This window comes from Primulina huaijiensis, chromosome 2 (assembly GCF_012295235.1).
Source record: "Primulina huaijiensis isolate GDHJ02 chromosome 2, ASM1229523v2, whole genome shotgun sequence".
Lineage (NCBI taxonomy): Eukaryota > Viridiplantae > Streptophyta > Magnoliopsida > Lamiales > Gesneriaceae > Primulina > Primulina huaijiensis.
Window position 1 is genome coordinate 2627718 of NC_133307.1, and position 20197 is coordinate 2647914.

General features: G+C 34.8%; 1 protein-coding gene across 2 annotated transcripts; it reads right to left on the reverse strand.

Annotated features, from left to right (window-relative positions):
- Positions 1–654: 654 nt before the first annotated feature.
- LOC140964019 (vacuolar protein sorting 38) lies at positions 655–10705 on the reverse strand. 2 transcript variants are annotated; one of them, XM_073423511.1, is made up of 6 exons: positions 10317–10705; positions 4579–4781; positions 3828–4008; positions 1697–1845; positions 1182–1409; positions 655–1030 (listed from the first exon to the last, which is right to left on the reverse strand). In XM_073423511.1, the coding sequence occupies exons 1-6, from the start codon at positions 10510–10512 to the stop codon at positions 914–916; spliced, it is 1074 nt and encodes a 357-aa protein (XP_073279612.1). In that variant the 5' UTR covers positions 10513–10705; the 3' UTR covers positions 655–913. The 2 variants fall into 2 exon arrangements, with proteins under 2 accessions (XP_073279612.1, XP_073279607.1); XM_073423506.1 differs by having other exon boundaries at positions 4579–4785; positions 10321–10703.
- Between the last annotated feature and the right edge of the window lie 9492 nt (positions 10706–20197).

Here is a 20197-nt window from a genome sequence, read left to right on the forward strand (position 1 = left end):
TTATATGATATTTGATATTTCAAACAATACCTAATTTATTTATATTTTGCGTTTTGAATTGGCGTAAGTAGGATAACAATTAAACAGAGTTTTAGTTTTTAACTTATAATTGTTTTTTACCAAAAATTTTAATAAAAAATTTATGTTATCATCAATTTTACTTAATGAACTCGGTTCAGGTAATACATCTATCAATATCATATATTTTACTACAAAATTCACATCTCATAGATTATTATTTGCTGAATTGTTATAATATGGAAAAAATATTTGGTAAAAAAAATATATAATCAATTGCTGAAAAATAACTGTATGACTAAATTGATAACATCATACATAATTAGCTAAAAATCACATATTATCACCATAAGAATAAAAATGAATTGCCCAAAAAAAGTTACCCTTAAATTCTGAATTAATCATATCAAATCATTACGATTAAGGTCACATGCCTCTCGGCGCGCGCCCGCACAAACTGTTACACACTCACCGTGCACGTTGATATAAGCATTGATGAGTTAACATTAACTTATTGGATGTGATGAAACATAAAAAAATTACACATCTAACAGATTAGTATCACCTCATCGGTGCTAACATAAGTATACACAGTAGATGTATAACATATAAAACTTTATATATATATATATAATGTAAACCAAAATTCTCGATATATTCCATTCCTCCAAACAAAAAAATAAGCTAAAAATTAAACAATTTGAACCAAATCACTGTACTGAGAACTACAAGATATAATTGCAGTCTAAAATATTCATTACAATTATAATTGTCAATATAATTCTGAAAATTTGGACAAAAAAATAACACGGCGCTTCATTAAAAAAATAAGCACCTTTCAAAATGTAAGTAGAATCCATCTACAGAAACTTACAATTTATTGTGCTGTTTCAGATCATGTATCAATGTATTCTGGAGAAACGATGTTTCTCAAAAGCTCCTTCAAATTCGCTAAGATGTGTCGTGGCCCTAAGCTCTTCACGCCGATGAAATTTAGAAGCTGTTCTAAATCCTGCAACCATGTAATTTTATAACTGATATGAAAATTGCTGAAATTTTAATCTTGGCTAAATTAGTACCAAATTGTAAAGTATGTTTTCATGATATACAGAAGTTAAGCTATCTTATTATAAGTCATTCAACGATTCAAGATTGAAATGCACCTTGTTTAGCAAAAACACGGCATAAGCTGCTCTTGTTGAATCTTGACCTTCGAGAAAAAGAGGAAATTCCATTGGCTTTGAGCTTGTCGAAATTGTTGGATCTAAAGTTGAACTAGATGCTGAATGCTCAATTGAAGGAGCATAATCTTGTATATATGATCGAGAACCTCCTAATCGAAATGGATATCGCAAAGGAACGTGCAGATAAGAAGCTATGAGTGAGACAACCTGCATAGAAAGAGACCATGGAGATCAAGAAATTAGAAAATTAGTGTACATGCATATTGCCAAATGCAAGTGATATCAGATAAGTTACATCAACACCCCTGAAGTTTGAACCACACGGATAAACACCCGTTATCCTAAATTGGTGTTAAAAAGACATTAAGATTCCTAGGAACATATCATGTGATAGCACTTATTAATATTTTGAATGTAAAACAGCAACCAAGAAAACTAGAATAACAAATATATTAGTTATTAATTTCATGCCCCGCAAAAGAGATGACACATACATGAGCGACATATCCCAAAGCAGTTGAAGATCGTTGAACCTCCTTCTTATCGGTGAAAAAACTCAGCTTCGTAAAAGGGATCATGGTAAGATGCAGACCCAAGATGGTCAACGAGGCCTGGTTAATAGGTTTTGATCCAGAGCAAACACCTGAAATTGGCAACAAAAAACAATGAGTATTCAGCGAAAGGATATGAATCATTAATTGGTAGAAATAAAAACAATGAGTAATTAGCATAAAACTTGCAGAAGGGAAGGCCTATCAAACGCAGCCACAAATACTTAATACAAACAAGGAGAACATATATTGAATCACAAAATTATGTAAGTGCATCGACAAGGTTATTGAAAGTACATAAAGTTTGGAATCACGTTATGTATAAACAAAAAGTTTAAAAAGACTACAAACAGCTATAAGTCAAAGCCTTTGGCTTGCACACATGAAAATATAAATAAGTAAATCGAGAGAGAGAATTTAACGCTAAACTAAATTATTTATTTCTATAAACTTGGCAGATTTAGCATGATTGGTCAAGGACTAGTTAGAAGCACTTGACTTCTCTAAAGATTACGCATATTCAACATCTGAAAGTAGTCCAATAAAAATTTCATCAGCAGACTATGGCAGAAAAAATAAAGAGACCGAACAGATCATGTCAAGCAATATTCTTAGAGAATTGCACAATACTCTCAAGGGATATGTATCAGGTGTCTGAGAGTGAAGTAAAACTTCAAAGGGATGTCAAGTTTGCGTTGTGCCGTGCTCAACACACGTACAGCATGGTGAAGAAATTAGAGTAACAAAACCCAGATCACAGTTCATGCCAGATAATTAACGCAATATTCGTGCTAAGTGTCCCAACCGAAATGTTCATGGATCAGAAAGTCGCCAATGCAAAGATTGAGTTTTGTACAGGATTCCTGGCAAGAGACTGGTCGTTTAGGGTTTCGCCCTCTAAGTAGGGAAACCAAAAACATCCCTCAGACATCCATCTTCCAAACACTTATTGACCTCGAGCAGTATTGCATTATAATCAGCACCAAAAATTGCTGCTAAACGGCAGTTAAAAAATTATATGAAAAGAAACAACAGTCTCCCTCCTATACAAGTGTGACTATTATGCCAAACAATCACTTAAAGTCTTTTAAGTAAAATAATAATCAAAAGTCAATCTATTCAACAGAGGCATCTAGCAGTGAATAAACACAAGTGTTCAACAAAGTAGAAACAATTTACTGAATAACCCAAAGAACCTTGCAATACAATACATTGCATTAACACTTGCATCTGACATAAGACAGATTTCAAGCGTTTGCATGATAGTGATCAAAGGCACGCGCCTTGTTTGCACCATAGCTTAATCAAAGGTGCGCCTAGCTCACTTAAGCCCTAGGTGTGGCTGATGTGCCTGAGAGCACACCAAGCTTCACATTTCAATTAAGCGTGCATAGGGCAAACTCTAGGCCCGTATGCACACCTATTGTAGGAAGTTTCAGTTCCCAAAAGAAACAAGTTGAACCGGGTTTCTAAAGTGAGATACTTGAAGAAAAGTAGAAACCCCTGAATCCCTCAAAAACTTATAAGGTCGAAAGGCAATTAGTCTCCATAAAGGCCTATAGGGGGGTCCCGTCCTTCTCTTCTTCCCATCTTTTAAAGGCGAAGAGCAGATAAGAGAAGGTAATGCCATGATTCAAGGCTGAGAAAAGATAAACCTAGTATAGCTTAAGAACTCTGGCATATGTGCACAGGATAAGATAATGAAATTTTTGTACGTCAGATACTTTATGAGCTTAAACAATACTGAGGCAACAAATAACAACTTCTTAATATGTTCAATGTGTATGGAAGCTTTCCATATAGAGTAGAGAACAATAAGTTTATAAAGTTAAGTTTAGATAATTTGCACAATAACAAACTCCCAACATAATTTAAACAGTCCAACCAACCATCTATTATGCAGATTGAGTAACCAGTTGCATATGTCCCTCTTTATACTTAACATTTCCAAAGTCGAAGCATGAATAACTATACACTTCTAACTGAATGTGTCGTATCATAGATAGTATCTTAGCTGTCTAAACAAAAAGAGGAGCATAACACATTAAAAAACATCCGATGGAAGATCCATTACCTGACTTAATACTGCTACTAAATGATTCAAGTTCTTGCTCAGGAACTTTTCCAATCACCACCTTTACTGGATATAGAAAAGAAACCTGAGACACCAGACACTGTTGCCTCACTCTCAATAACCTCTGCAATTTTTTCAGATGATCATAACCTTTTTCTCCAGCAAGTGACTTACTTGAATCCTGCGACAAAATAAAAAATAAAATTACAGGTGCACAGAAATCAATTCCAAATCAACCTAAAATAATCCAATCTATAAAAAAAATTAGAAAATTTAATGTAATATACTGGGAAATGAGAAATACAAAATGATTTGCAACAACATACAGCACACTTAAATTCTTTTTTTTTTTTGCTAAGAAACATAACAATATTATTAATATGAGAATTTTACATTACAAGAAGTGGACTAGTGATCCACTGCCATGAACTAGTTAATTTTTAACAATACACATATGACCAATCTCTAAAAATATCAAAAGTAGACAATCCCTGAAAGTTTTTATCTGTATAAATGAATGCAGTGCAAGAGAGGATCATTATCATTCAAAATTAAGTGTCTCATAAACTCCATCAAAGTATTATATATGAAATAAAAGAATGTATAAGAAACACCACAAACCAATACCATATTCACCAAAAAGATATAAACGACGAAGCCAGTGTGTGAGGATCAAATGCCAATTCATTTCAGCAGAAAAAACTAGCGAAAGCAATCTGAATAAGTAACCTACCATTCTATCGAAATATACCTGCATGCGCCTGCTGGCTACAGAAAGTGAGGTGCCACCGGCCAAAAGCGATCTAATTTTGGCACTAAGAAGTTCCTCCTGCTTTCTTACTTTCTCCTTTACAACCTTTGAATCCATTGACATGTTCCCCATCACCAACTTACGATATTCCAATCTATCACGCATCTGATCAAGCTCATCTGACTGGTTTAATGACTCAGCTTCTACCTGCGTTGAGAACCCACCAATGGAATGAAGAAAGGAATGAAAGAAAATACAAGAAATGGTAAAGAATAAAATAAGTACGGCAATTTCTTAGGTACCACACAGGTCATTTACTTAAACCAGGTACAAATATAAAAGCAGATCCAAATGAATAGTACCATACTACTTAAAACCAAGTAAAAATTTAAAAATCGATCAGCATAAAAATTACAATAAAAAAAACAGTGTAATATCATCCACCAATGTATTCTACATATAAGGTTCCAAACTTCCGATCTGAAAATACAGCAACAATGTAAGCTAGTTTTCTACTTTCTACAAATAAATGATTCTGAAAGAGTATCAATATATACGAGAATGAGAATTTACCACTAATAAATGCAACGTTTTTGGTATTTTAGTTTGTGGATGCGTTACCAATTAAAAATGAGATAACAAAGAAAATCAAATGTTTTGAAAGACAAATCAACAACATTTTTTGTATAAATGGAATTTTGATCCACTTATCCTTCCATTAGTCTCAAAGATTAAAAAAATTATATCGTGTTCTACTTTCTAAAAAAAAGAAGCAATTCAAATTACTCGAGACACAATTAATAAGGCCCACAAGGAGTGTGCTTAGACTCAAGGCGAGGCTTAGTTCATATGCCTACACGCAAGTCAAGGCACAACCCTAATATACATATATATATACATATATGTATATATATATCTATACATATATATATACATATATGTATACNATTCTTCTGTGTGTTGGCATACGCTCCATCAGTAGCACTCTTGAACTCCACAATACTGTTGACTTTAACCCTCTTGTTAAAATCAACTCTGTCTCTATACGCCGTGTTAAACACATCTTTACTTGCTTTACAACCTCCGGAAAATGTGAACTTCCACCTTCTCATGATAGTAAACCTATCTTTGTTGTCGTGATCAACTACAGCAGTAGCTATGTTTGAATTATCCATCAAACATATCTTATCAAACGTAGGGACGGAGGGACCACCACTGTTATCTTTTACAAGAACAACATATCCGTTGTGAACACTTGGACTCTCTTGACCTTGAAACCCGTCCCTAAATTGCATCCTAAAAGTCAGATTCAGTATCCTAATCTTATCACTGTGTCTGTCCTCGAACCCAGAACCGATAGGCACAGCACTCACGTGCCAACCATATCCTTGAACACCTCTGTTCACTGTTGCGTTGCTCAAGCTATGAATCTTAGTCTGGGTCCGATGACGTGCATATCTACTCATAATCTGGTACGGATTCCTCCTAATTGGACCCAGAAGACTCGTCCTGGGCTTCTTCCACATAGAATATGGATCCGGCCTCCTCTTCCTTTTCGGTCGGACCGGGACCAATGTGTATCCTCGACCCGATCTCGTATTCACCATCCTCGATCTTCTTTCTGTACTGAGCCTCTAATCCAATCTCCTCGGCCCTCATCAGGCCCATATTTATAGCCGCCCTCAGCTCCTCATCGAATTGGGCCACTCTAACGGCCCATCTCTCTCCCTTCTTCTGGGATACCCTGAAGGCCTTCATAAGGCCCATGAATATCTTGGCCTGCTCGAATAGGCCCAACTCCAATGCCCTGTCGCGCATTGCTTTCAGAAAGTAATTGGTGCAAAAACCTGTTAATCGACCGTACGTCGTAGGCAACTCCTCGGGAAAATACAAACGCTTTGCCATTTAAATAAATAATAATTCCGAAAGAAATAATCAGAATTATCTGGGCCCACCAAAAAATCAACGACCCACAGTACTCTACCATATACTAGGATTGCTCCCAATGACCTCTTCGAGAACATTCAGATCCTCAATCCAGATCATATTTATAGAGTGGGACAGACGCGTACACAACACGCTAAAAACGTGGGACCCACGATGAGGCGGTGGGTCCCACACCCGCGACCGTAATATTATATGGTCGCGGGTAAAGGCCCCTTCCGAATATGCCTTCGGCATATTCATTATATTCTCTATCCTACTTTATATGTTCCACGTGTCGTCATCTCAACCGTTTATCTAATCAACGGTTCAGATTCACGGATTTCAAATATCATTCAATCCCGTTAAGCGCCCCATACTATAAATGGCCCCATCTTCCCACGACCATTGTTATACAATAGAAGTTTCAAAAACTCTTCTCCAAACATCATTTTCCAAATGCCTCGCCGTACACCTTCTTATCGCCTCAGGGGTAAGTCTATTTTCTTAACTTACCCCAAATGCCCTTTAATTCCAATTTTTATAATTGATTATCTAAATCAATTATTAAATAATTTCACTGTTACCTACACCAGAGTCTGCACAGAGAATCACCAGGACGGTGAACCACACCTTCACTGTCTTGTCCAACTGGACAAACAGTTTGAGACGAAGGACCCCAGATTCTTCGACATCCAGGGTCACCACCCAAACACCCAGATCCCCAGACACGACGCCGCCGTTGCCGATTACATCGCCAAGGGTGGCCAATTCGAGGAGAGAGGAATACTTAGGGCTTCAAGAAGAAGTCCTAAGAAATCTAGGGATACCATCTGGAAATCAATTCTCCAACAATCAACATCCAAGTCCGATTTCATCGATCGGGTCCGTACAGAACAGCCCTACACATACGCCACCCAATTACGGAACTTGGAATACATGGCTGACAGACAGTGGCCCACTCCCCCTACTGTGTACACATCCAGATGGTCCACCTTCCCTAGCGTTCCTCCTTCCCTAACAGAATGGGCCGAAACTAACTTATATTGTGTTAGTTCCCACTCTGTTAATTTAATTAACCCATTCGTCGATAACTCTGACCTACTTTGGGCTCATGATCTAACTGCTGAATTCTTAAACGACGAATGGCTTGCTGACATTGACCTTGCTTCTGTTCATGATGATACAGGACCAGGAACAGAAACCGGACCGCCCAATGACCCTAATAATTGAAGGCCCAACAAGAACTGGGAAGACTGCTTGGGCCAGATCATTGGGCTTACATAATTACTATTGTGGAGGCGTTGATTTCTCTTTTTATAATAATAATGCATTATATAATATAATAGATGATATTCCTTTCAAGTTTTTACCATGTAAAAAGGAAATCCTCGGCTCACAAAAAGATTTTACGGTAAATGAAAAATACCGTAAAAAAACAAAGGTGAAAGGAGGCATTCCAACTATTATTATTTGTAACCCTGACCAATCATATAGATTGGCATTGTCACAAAGCGATATGTACGAATGGTCAAAGGATAATGTAATTCATATAGAAATAAAAGAATCTTTTTTTTAATATATTTTCATCCACAACACCATCTGTAAAATCCTTCGGATTTTATTTAGAACATATTTATAAATTGAATCCTTTTTTCAGTTAATTATTGCTAGCGGTTTCTTTAATGACTGGTAATTATGACACAAAAACTATTAAGAAAACTTTATTTATTTGACAATGTTTCGCTAATTACAATTACATTTACACAATCGAAACATATCGTACAACGACATGTCCGTCAACTAAATAATCAAACGACTGTCCTAACATATACAACACCCATGCATTCTTCTGTGTGTTGGCATACGCTCCATCAGTAGCACTCTTGAACTCCACAATACTGTTGACTTTAACCCTCTTGTTAAAATCAACTCTGTCTCTATACGCCGTGTTAAACACATCTTTACTTGCTTTACAACCTCCGGAAAATGTGAACTTCCACCTTCTCATGATAGTAAACCTATCTTTGTTGTCGTGATCAACTACAGCAGTAGCTATGTTTGAATTATCCATCAAACATATCTTATCAAACGTAGGGACGGAGGGACCACCACTGTTATCTTTTACAAGAACAACATATCCGTTGTGAACACTTGGACTCTCTTGACCTTGAAACCCGTCCCTAAATTGCATCCTAAAAGTCAGATTCAGTATCCTAATCTTATCACTGTGTCTGTCCTCGAACCCAGAACCGATAGGCACAGCACTCACGTGCCAACCATATCCTTGAACACCTCTGTTCACTGTTGCGTTGCTCAAGCTATGAATCTTAGTCTGGGTCCGATGACGTGCATATCTACTCATAATCTGGTACGGATTCCTCCTAATTGGACCCAGAAGACTCGTCCTGGGCTTCTTCCACATAGAATATGGATCCGGCCTCCTCTTCCTTTTCGGTCGGACCGGGACCAATGTGTATCCTCGACCCGATCTCGTATTCACCATCCTCGATCTTCTTTCTGTACTGAGCCTCTAATCCAATCTCCTCGGCCCTCATCAGGCATATATCTATATACATATATATATATGTATGTATGTATGTATGTATATAAATGTAAATATATATTTCAGGAACTTTTCTTCAAAATGTTTAGATTTTAGTACATGAACACCTCGTGTGCCTCACTTCCATAAGGCGAGTACTTGGTCATAATTTGTGCATAGGCTATGAGTCTTACCGTAACTACAGCTGTGTAGCTTTCATGTTAAGAACTAAAACTAATATAGCATTAAGTTGATGTATGTGCCAATAAAGACAAGAAGGATGACGTTTATAAAAGTGTTGGTTTGACGAATAATCAAGTCATATCCACAAAACCCACAGATCCTATGGTAGGGACGTAGGGTACCCCCTTTAGTATCTAAAAAATGCCATTATGATAAACATCAAGCTGAACCACAATCATAGACAGCATAAAAGTAGCATCTTCCATGAACAACATGAAGTAATTGAAAATAAATACATTCAACACGTCGAGCAAATAATGTGAATGTTTCGATTTTTTAACCATTGGGCATTGAGAGATGTGCGGCTGGAGCTTACTTATAATTTCGACAAAATAACATACGCTAAACACAGAGGCAATAATTGTAATTATTAAGAAAACACCTTCTTCCTTTCCATCTATACACCTGACCAATTGAGGGAATCTAGCACATTTATTCCTTCCGTAGTAAACATGTTACCAAGGCTTTTCCAGTATATAAACTATGTGATATAATCATGAGCGTGATGCACTGCAAATTTCGCAAAGATCTACCACTGATTAAAAACATATATTGTCATAATTCCGAATGGAGTTTTCTTTGATTGATTTCATATTTCTCAAGGAATAACCTTACTCTAATTTACTAGCTGCACACTGCTCTAATACAGAAAATATCTAGATTCACGAGCATAGTTATTAAAGGTGGAACTAATTACTTCTATTTCATTTCCAATATCCAAAAAATGTAAACATAATGATCCAAATTCATCTAACTTTTCTATCCCCCCTCTTCTCCAGTATAAGAAACCAAGTCAAACAGAAAACTAAAATGGGAGAGACAAATGTTTTATGGCGCCAGACCATTAACAACTTAAGAGGAATAACAAACAAATAGGGCCTTAAGTTCTTGCATTGTTATTCTTTCATTTTAACCATTAAACTGTATACAGCCCACATCTATATTCTTCTAAAGGTAAACATATTTACAAGTAAACGGATAATTAACGCAAAATCAACAAATCTAAACGAAAATGAATGAAAAGTACTCACTTGTATAAAAGAATTTAGCTTCTGGTCAAGCGCATTCTTCTTCTTCCTTGCTTCTTCAAGAGCGGATGTTAAACTGCAGAGACGAGCAAGCTCCTGTTCATAATCCTCCCAATCTATAACCTTTGCACGCTGATCCACCTTTACTTCGCGCTTCTCTTCTAGTACCTTCACGATCGGCTTCGTCGATTCCATTCACAACCCGCGATCAAAGAATCTCTCGCAGTGAAAACAAATTGTTCTTTCAAATTACCATTCGAGAAGTTCTTCACCATCATACTCCGAAAATTTGGGGACAGAATTAGGGTTTCTATTTTGCGAATTTTGACCTCATCTGAACTATATGACGGGTTTTCAAGAAATGAATGATCGATGGCGAAACCAAGAACGGGATTCATGTTGCGTATGACGTCCTGTGATAACGTCATGAAGTGGAGTTAGGGCGTGTTTGGTGCACATACCAGATTCGAATTAAGAAATAATTCAAATATTTTGTTAAATATTTGCTCGATTGCTTAAAATAAAACACTAAGGACTACGTTTGGATCAAAACAATCTTTAATAAAAATTCATCCAAATTATCCCAATAATTTTCAAATCCATATATTTCAAATCGATCTTAAGCGATTTAATTTTTTTTTATAAATCCATCATATTCGATTTATTAATATATTGAGTTGAATTAAAACTTTAGCCTACATGCAAATTTTATGTCACTAGATTTTTAATGATTTATATCGGTAAAACATAATATTACCTCAAAATTTTAAAAAAAATAAGCATATTATATTTTATGCAGTTATGCAACCTGCGAGTTTTTCTGATATGAAATGTTGTATTTCCGAACTGAATGGCGATAATTATAAAATATGGAAATAATGAATTCTTCTTCAATTGGGGTGGATAGTTATTAATTAAGCTATACGGAAAGACCAACCATCTGCTATTACTGAAAACAACACTCCAGATGATGTTGATCTAAATGAAAAATGGGAGCGATCTAATCGACTCTGCGTAATGTTCATAAAGACCAAAATCTCTGCTTGTATGTATGGTTCCGTCGATCAGCATGATAATGTCAAAGAATTACTAAAGGCTATTGATGAACAGATTCAGTCTTCAGATAAGGCACTTGCTAGCACCCTAATTATGGAATTCTCTTCATTAAAGCTCGTCACTGTGAGAGGTGTGCGAGAGCACATCATGAAAATGCGGGCTATAGCGGCTCAACTCAGGACACTTGAAGTGGAAATGTCTTAAACTTTTCTTATACACTTCATTTTATGCACTCTTTCACAACAATATGGACCTTTCAAAGTTTCGTACAGCACAAATAAAAATAAGTGGTCAATAAATGAATTAATGATCATGTGTGTTCAAGAGGAATGAAGGTTGTTAATGGAAACAAGTGATAATATTTTTATGACTACACAAAAAAATTATAAGAAGCAAGCCAAATTCAAGGGAAAAGAGAAAGGAATAATTTCACCCCAACCTGACATCAAGAAAGAATCCAAGTGTTTCTTCTGTAAATAGATGGAACACATGAAGAAGGATTGCATTTAATTTAAGGATTGGTTTGAAAATAAAGGTTTTCCTATTTTATTTTTCTGTTATGAATATAATATGATTGATATGATTTATAACACATGGTGGATTGATTCTGAATCTACAATCCATGTTACAAATACCTTACAGGGTATGCAAAGCCTAAGGAAACATCAAGGAAATGAGCGGAACATCTATTCAGGAAACAAGATGTCTTCGCATGTGAAGGCTATTGGGACTTGCTGCCTTATATTGGATAGTGGTTTTATTTTAAAATTGGAAACGACATTTTATGTTCCTAGTTTTTCTAGGAATTTAATTTCGGTTTCATATCTTGTACCCCTTGGTTATTCCCTTCAGTTTCGGATAAATCAATAAATTTATTTTATAAATCCAATATTGTTGAAAATGGTACAATGATTGATTGTATTTTCTCTATTTCTTTACAAAATAATAACATCACTATGCATGTTCAGAGAGGTATTAAAATATGTGTCATAAATGAATATTCCTCTATATTGTGGCACAGGAGATTGAAACACATCTCCATAGAGAGGATTAAAATATTAGTGAATGATGGAGTATTTAGTACTTTAGATTTTACTGATCTTGAGACTTGTGTGGACTGCATAAAAGGAAAGCAAACCAATAAGTCTAAAAAGGGTGCCAAGAGGAGTACAGAAATATTAGAAATCATACATTCAGATATTTTTTGTCCACATATAGACAAGAAAAGTCCGAAATACTTCTACTTCATTTCCTTCATTGATGAGTACTCACTATACATGTATATCTACATGCTTCATAACAAAAACGAAGCACTTGAAGCTTTTAAAGTTTTTAAGGCTGAAGTGGAGAAGCAATGTGGAAACATATTAAGATCGTGAGAACTGATAGAGGTGGAGAATATTACGGTACATACACTAAGAATGGACATGCGTCTGGTCTGTTTGCGAAGTTTCTCCAAGAGCATGGGATTGTTGCCCAATATATTATGCCTGGTTCTCTAGACCAAAATGGCGTAACTGAGAGGAGAAACCGAACATTATTGGACATGGTGAGGAGCATGTTTAGTAGTTCCAATCTTCCTAAATCTTTGTGGACTGAGGCTTTTAAGAAAGTTGTGTATATATTAAACCGAGTTCTAACTAAGATTGTCCCAAAGACGTCATTTGAATTATTTAAAGGTTGGAAACCGAGTTTGTAACATATAAGCGTTTGGGGTTGTCCTTCAGAAATAACAGTTTACAACCCACATGAAAAGAAATTGGACCCAAGAACTATAAGTGGATATTTCATCGGGTATGTCGAATAATCCAAAGGATACAGATTCTATTGTCCATCTTACAACACTAGAATTGTGGAATCAAGAAATGCAAAATTTCTTGAGAATGACTTGATTATTATGAGTGATCATTCAAATGACATAGTTCTTGAGAAAGATCACATTAATTCACAACACTATTATTTAAATGATAGATTGGTCTTTATTCACACCCCTCAAGACCAAACGGGTGTTAGGCAACCGGTTACTGAAGTTCCACAAAACGCTGATGAAAATCCAATAGATCAAGTTGTTAATGAAAAACAGAAAGAAATTGTTGATCAACCAAACAACCTAAGGAGATCTACTAGAATAAGAAAATCAGCAATATCTAGTGATTATGTTGTGTATTTACAAGAATCGGATTTTAACATCGGAGCCGAAAATGATCCTGAAATATTTTTACAAGCCATGAATTGTAATGAGTCAAAATTATGGTTTAATGCTATGAAAGAAGAGATGAATTCTATGGCATTTAATGGTGTCTGAGATCTTGTTCAGTTGTCAGATGGTGTAAAAACCATTGGATGTAAATGGGTCTTCAAAACAAAGAAATACTCATTAGGCAACATTGAAAGATATATAGCAAGACTCGTAGCTAAAGGATTCACTCAGTAGGAAGGAATCGACTATAAAGAGACTTTTTCTCATGTATCTAAGAAAGATTCTCTCCGTATCATTCTAGCATTAGTTGCACATTTTGACTTAAATTTACAACAAATTGATGTGAAAACAGCTTTTCTCAATGGAGAATTAGATGAAGATGTTTATATGAAACAAACTGTAAAATTCTTCTCTAGTAATGGTGAGCACTTGATATGTAAGCTTAAGAAATCTATATATGGATTGAAACAAGCTTCTGGTCAATGGTACTTGAAATTTCATGATGTTATCTCTTCATTCGGTGTAACGTCCCGAAAATTTGAAGGTCCACGCGAACCACATGCATACAAGTTATTAAATTTATCGTGTATTTCAATTAATTGAATTAATTGCATAAATTAATTATGTTGTGCATGTTGACATGTTTAAAATATACTTTTCTACATGGTTGCATTAACAATGTATTTTTAAAAGTCATTCGAGTTGCGATCGAAGAACGGAAACCGATGGATGAAAAATGGAAAATATTTTATTAAATAATAGTTTTTAATTATTTAAAATATGATTGATACTTTTTCTTATTTTTGAAAATAAGGGGGTTTTGAGGTGATTTTATACGCCGGGACGTAAATTTTATTGGTGTTGGTTTTTCAACAAAAATACGAACGTTTTGGCAACCCGGCTAATAAATTCACAAACTTTATTAAAAAAAATAATTTTTAATATTTTAATTGAGTACTAATTCAAAAACCTACCCTAAACCCCATAACACACCACGCCCCACACCCCATCAAATTACAAACACTCTCCCTTGCAAATTACACGACACACACATAATTGTTCAAGAGAAAGTTTCGAATTCTTCAAGGGAAAATCAAGCCAAGGCCTTTTTTCGCAATCGTCAACGTTTATTCGTACGTAAAATATGCAAAAGTACGACATACTCTTTCCTTTACTCATCCATCACACCATAGTATTTGTTTAAACATGTTTTGCATGAAAATCAAGGGCTTCCTTTAAATATTTTCGGATATGCATATTATGTGATTTTTGAGACTTGTATTTTGATCCAAAAATCATGAAATTCATGTACCTAAGGGGCTGCCATGATTAGGAAGTAATATGGGATGGTTTTGCACAAGTTATAAGGTCCTAGAACACATACAAAAAGGCTGCACACAAGAATAGAGCAAGCTGGAACCACCTTTCTGTTTTTGATCATGGGGCTCGGTTGTAAAGTGCTGTGATGCATGGCTTGGCTTGGGCCACAGCTAGGTCTCGGTTTGGGTCATGGAAGGAGTCCTAGCCATGCTAGGACTTGAGACTAAGGGCTGGGGAGGAGTCCTGGCAATCTAGGACTCGAACCCGAGAGCCCAAGGAGAAATCGCGCAGGTACAACAGCTTGGGCAGGGAGAGATGGCTCGGCTAGGGGCTGTGGGATGGGCTAGGCTAAGTCCTTAGGGTCCTAGGAGGGTGCATGAGGGGCTGGTTCAAGGGTTGGCTTGATGGTTAAGCGGCTAGGCAGGAAAACGTGGAGTCATAGCATGAGGGGAGTCTCGGCCATGGCATGTTCTGTTGCTGTGGTTGCGGCTCGAGCTTAGGGTCTATTCCTAAGGGTGCCAAGGATCCAGTAGAGTCCATAAGGAGTCTGGTTCGAGGCTGGCTCAAGAGGGTTCGGGCTTGGCTCGAGAAAAACGAACATGGCTCAAGGGTAGACTAGGTGGGTTTCTCTGCTTTTCTGCAGCTTATGTTGTGCTTCGGTTTTGGAGCTTGGGGTTGAGTCTTTTGGCTTTAAGGGTCCAAGAGGGTCCCTAGGGGGGCTGGGCAGGGTTCGGCTGGAGATGGTTTGAGCATGGCTCGATGGAAAATCAAGTTGGCTCAAAGGCTAGCTTAAGGGTTCAATTAGGGTCTTCTTCTTTGAGTTTAAGTTGGAACATGGCTCACGGGGGTCGAGTCATGGTTCATAAGGTCAAATAATTATTAAAAGTCTAAATTTTTAAATATGAAAATTTTATATTAAGGTTCGGTTTAATACGGGATTAAAACACATTAATACATTTTATTTAAAGATTAATTTAAAAGTTATTGATTTAAGTCAAATAAAAATATGAGAAAATTAATGTAAGTTTAAATAATTATTTGGGATGGTCTAGAGTCAACGGAATTAAGAAAAAGAAAAAAACGTGAAATATTACGTCTAAGGGTAAAACGGTAATTTTACATCAGAAAATTAGTAAACGTCATGGCAGTGTCCTGAATGCTGTTTTATATGTTAATATGATTATTTTAAATGTTTATGAAATTTTATATGTTAATATGATTATTTTAATTGTTTATGGATTTTTATATGTTAAAATGATTATTTTAAATGTTTATGGAATATTATATGTTGATGGATTTTTATGTCAAAATGTTTATTTTAAATGTTTATGATTTAATATGTTAAAATGATGATGTTAAACGTTTATGGGTGTTTATGATTTAATATGTTAAAATGTTGATGTTAAACGTTTATGGATTTTTATGATTTAATATGTTAAAATGTTTATTTAAATGTCTATGGATTTGTATGATGAAACGATAAATTTAAAAGATATGTTGCATGCTTGGTTTAAAAGAAAAACGTTATATACATGTTTACTTTTATAAAGTGATAAGAATACGAAACGTTGAAGGAAGTGAAGTAATTATGACTAATACGATGATATGTTGGAGATATCGTGAGGGAGAAGGGCCAGTGGGAGCCCGACGATCGTATTTCCATTGACACAATATGATATGTTAATACGTAAGGCCAATGCTTAGTTGACGGGTGAGAGTGTCGCTAATGTCCTCGCCACCCAGTACTGTGGTTACATGTAGATGAATCCATCGCCAAAACGAATACGAATACAAATACGAGAGTCACAATTAACGATATGAATTCAACAAAAACGAACATGAATATGAATATGTTGATATGAATATGGATATATTGATATGAATATGAATACGGATATGAATATGTTTATGATGAATGTGAATATGTTTATGTTGATATGAAAATGTTTATGTTTATTCATGACACGAAAACGTTATTTTTCATAAAAATATTTTAACTGTTGCATGTGATTTTATATGTATTATTTGTTATCAAGAATATGTTGTGTTGAGTCTTTAGACTCACTAGGTGTGATTGATGCAGGTGATTATGATAATAATGTTAATGGAGGTCTTGATCAGGGGCGGAGGTACATGTCCTTCTACCCGGGCTATTGGTCCAAATTTTTTTAAAAAAATTTATATGTAAATTCATGTATAATTTTAGATAAATTTGATATTAGCCCGGGTAGATCAATTTAAAATATTAAAAGATGTCAGAGTTTAAAATTCTAGCCCGGGTAACGCTAGATTCTTGGCTCCGCCACTGGTTTTTATGGTTGACTTTGCTGGACTGAAGGTGTACATAACCCGAGGACCAGCGCTAGTTCTCCGCACTAGTTTATGATTCATGATTTTAAGTTATGTTAAAGAGATTTATACGACTTTTTATTCATGTTTTTGAGAGGTTATAGTATGGGTTATACTTTTCAAATAATGCTTTTAGGTTTGGTAAAAAGTTTTAACGATTCTATGATTCAAATTATTGTCCTTTGGATTTTAAAATGTTAGTTGGTTGTTTTATTTTAAAATAGTTTCAAATTATTTTATATATTTGTTTAAGGGTTCGGCCGAATTAGTGACTGTAAAAAAAATATTCTAGTACTTTTTAAGCAAAACGAATAGCAGACGTTTCATTCGGATTCGTAGAGAACATCATGGATCAATGTATATACCAGAAGGTTATTGAGAGTAAGATTTGTTTCCTTATTCTATATATGGATGATATATTACTTGCAACCAATTACAAGAGTTTGTTATATGAGGTGAAACAATTTCTCTCTAAAAACTTTGATATGAAGGATATGGGTGATGCATCTTATGTCATTAACATTAAGATACATAGAGACCAAATTACAGGTATTCTAAGTCTGTCTCAAGAAATCTTTATCAACAAAGTTTTAAAGAGATATCGGATGAAAGATTGTTCAACAAGTATAGCTCCCATTGTGAAAGGAGATAAGTTCAATTTAAGCTAATGCCCAAAGAATGATCTAGATCAGGAACAAATGAAAAACATTCATTATGCTTCTGCTATCGGAAACTTGATGTATGCTCAGGTTTGCACTAGACCTAACATTGCATTTTTTGTTGGGATTTTGGGAAGATATCATAGTAATCCAGGTTTAGACAATTGGAAAGATGCAAAGAAAGTGATGAGGTACCTTCAAGGGACCAAAGATTATATGCTTATGTTCAGACGAACTGAGAATTTGGAAACAATTGGCTACAATGATTCAGACTATGCTGGATGCATTGATTCACGAAAATCCACTTCAGGATATATTTTTATGTTAGCTGGTGGAGCTGTATCTTGGAAAAGTACAAAGCAGACATTGACTGCTACTTCCACTATGGAAGCTGAGTTCGTATCTTGTTTTGAGACAACCTCACATGATGTATGGTTAAAAAAGTTTCATTTTGAGGCTTAGAATTATTGATTCTATATCTAGCCATTAAGAATATACTGTGACAATTCAGTGGTTGTTTTTATGGCTAAAAATAACAAAAGTGGTAGTCGAAGCAAGCACATCGACATTAAGTATTTAGTCATACGAGAACGTGTTAAAGATAAGAAATTAATTATCGAGCACATTAGCATTGAATTGATAATTGCGGATCCTTTGACTAAAGGCATGCCACCATTGAAATTTAAGGATCATACAAAAAGAATGAGACTTGGTTCATTTATGTAATTTTGTTGTAAAAACAAATTAATGAAACTATGATGTGATATTTTCTCATATTTATTGTGCACATATTCATTGATTCGAGAATTATCAATAAAGTTAGACCTCGAATAAACAGAGGGTTTATTCATTCAGTTATACAAATTTGAGATACATAATGCATTGTGATACATGGAAGATAATACTCATTTTAAGATGACATATCGTCATAATTCATGTATTTTGATTTCTTCTATAGAAAATGAGATATGAGCCAAGTGGGAGAATGTAAGAAAAAGTGGCACATATCAATTCATATCAAAAGAAGAATAAACGTGTAGGAATTGGCGACGGTCATAGCCTACGATTTTGAAAAAAACAGTACATGCACCGCCTCAACTTTAGAAAATTGAGACGCGCATGCGCCTCTTCTTTTGACAATAAGACTCCCTCAACACATGTTTATAAATGTGTTGAAACATGAATTTTGAAAAAAAAATTATAACATGGTCAATATAGTTTACTAGTAATGATCATTGGATTTGCTACACGATGTTTACTTTATAATATGGTAACATGAAACTTACAATTTTTTTTGGCTCCAACAATTAATGTAGATATAACTCGGTATGTTATTTACCTCATGCTTTGTAAATCTTATATACAAACATAATGAGTTATAATTTAGCTTCTTGTAATTTAAGTTTTGTGCTGGCTTATCATTATCTGGAACAAGTTTTTTTAATCGATTTAGCATGATGGATTTTGGTTCAGAATATAAGTTAGATGATTACATGGTTTCATGTTACTTTTTTTTATATTGTTTACCTTGATGTGGCATAATGTGTAATATCTTCTTATTTAATTTGTGAGAGCTTATAATTATCTTGAAATGGTATTTTTATTTAATTATGGTGTATTTTGGCATAATGTGTTAAAGTTTAATTTCTTCTTATTTAAGTTGTGAGAGCTTATAATTATGTTGAACTTGTCTTTTTATTTACTATGGAGTATTTTGGTTGAGATTATAAATTATATTAATAAATGATTTATTGTTGCTTTAGTTTTTTATTGTGTACTATTTGATACGACATGATAAGTTAGAGTTTGTTTTCTTCTAATTCATGTTTAAAGGTGGGTTTATAATTATCTTGTGCCAGTTCCTTTATTGACTGATATATGTTGGTTAATATTATAAGTTAGATTAATAAATGATTTCTTGTATTTATTTTGATCTTATTCAGTGTTTGATTGCATATTGGGTTGAATGTGTTTTTTTGTAAGCTAAATTTATTGATGGCTTATAATTATTTACTCTTCATTTTTCCCCTTTTGTTTATGATTCTTTTCACTGAAGTATATTTTTTTCGACATAAAATGTGGCGAAAGTAATTAACCGATACATGGACCCAAATATTGTAGTAGAGAGACAAATGTTGGGACCAAATTGGAGTGAAATGTTGTCGGATAATTGGTTTTCTCGTGTCCAAAACGGAGCGAAAGTTTTAAAATTTTTATTTGACATTCAAAGTATTATCTTGGACACTCGTATGATTTAAATTAAACAAACATCCATAAGATGTTTGTAAATATACAT

What these genes read in the sequence shown, in the direction of transcription:
- LOC140964019 (XM_073423511.1), bottom strand. Translation starts at nt 10,512, where the DNA reads ATGGAATCGACGAAGCCGATCGTGAAGGTACTAGAAGAGAAGCGCGAA. An exon ending in AAATTCTTTTATACAAGTGA is followed by an intron (nt 4,782 to 10,316) that starts GTACTTTTCATT and finishes CAACGCAGGTAG; the next exon opens with AAGCTGAGTCATTAAACCAG. An exon ending in CCGTGTTTTTGCTAAACAAG is followed by an intron (nt 1,031 to 1,181) that starts GTGCATTTCAAT and finishes ACATGGTTGCAG; the next exon opens with GATTTAGAACAGCTTCTAAA.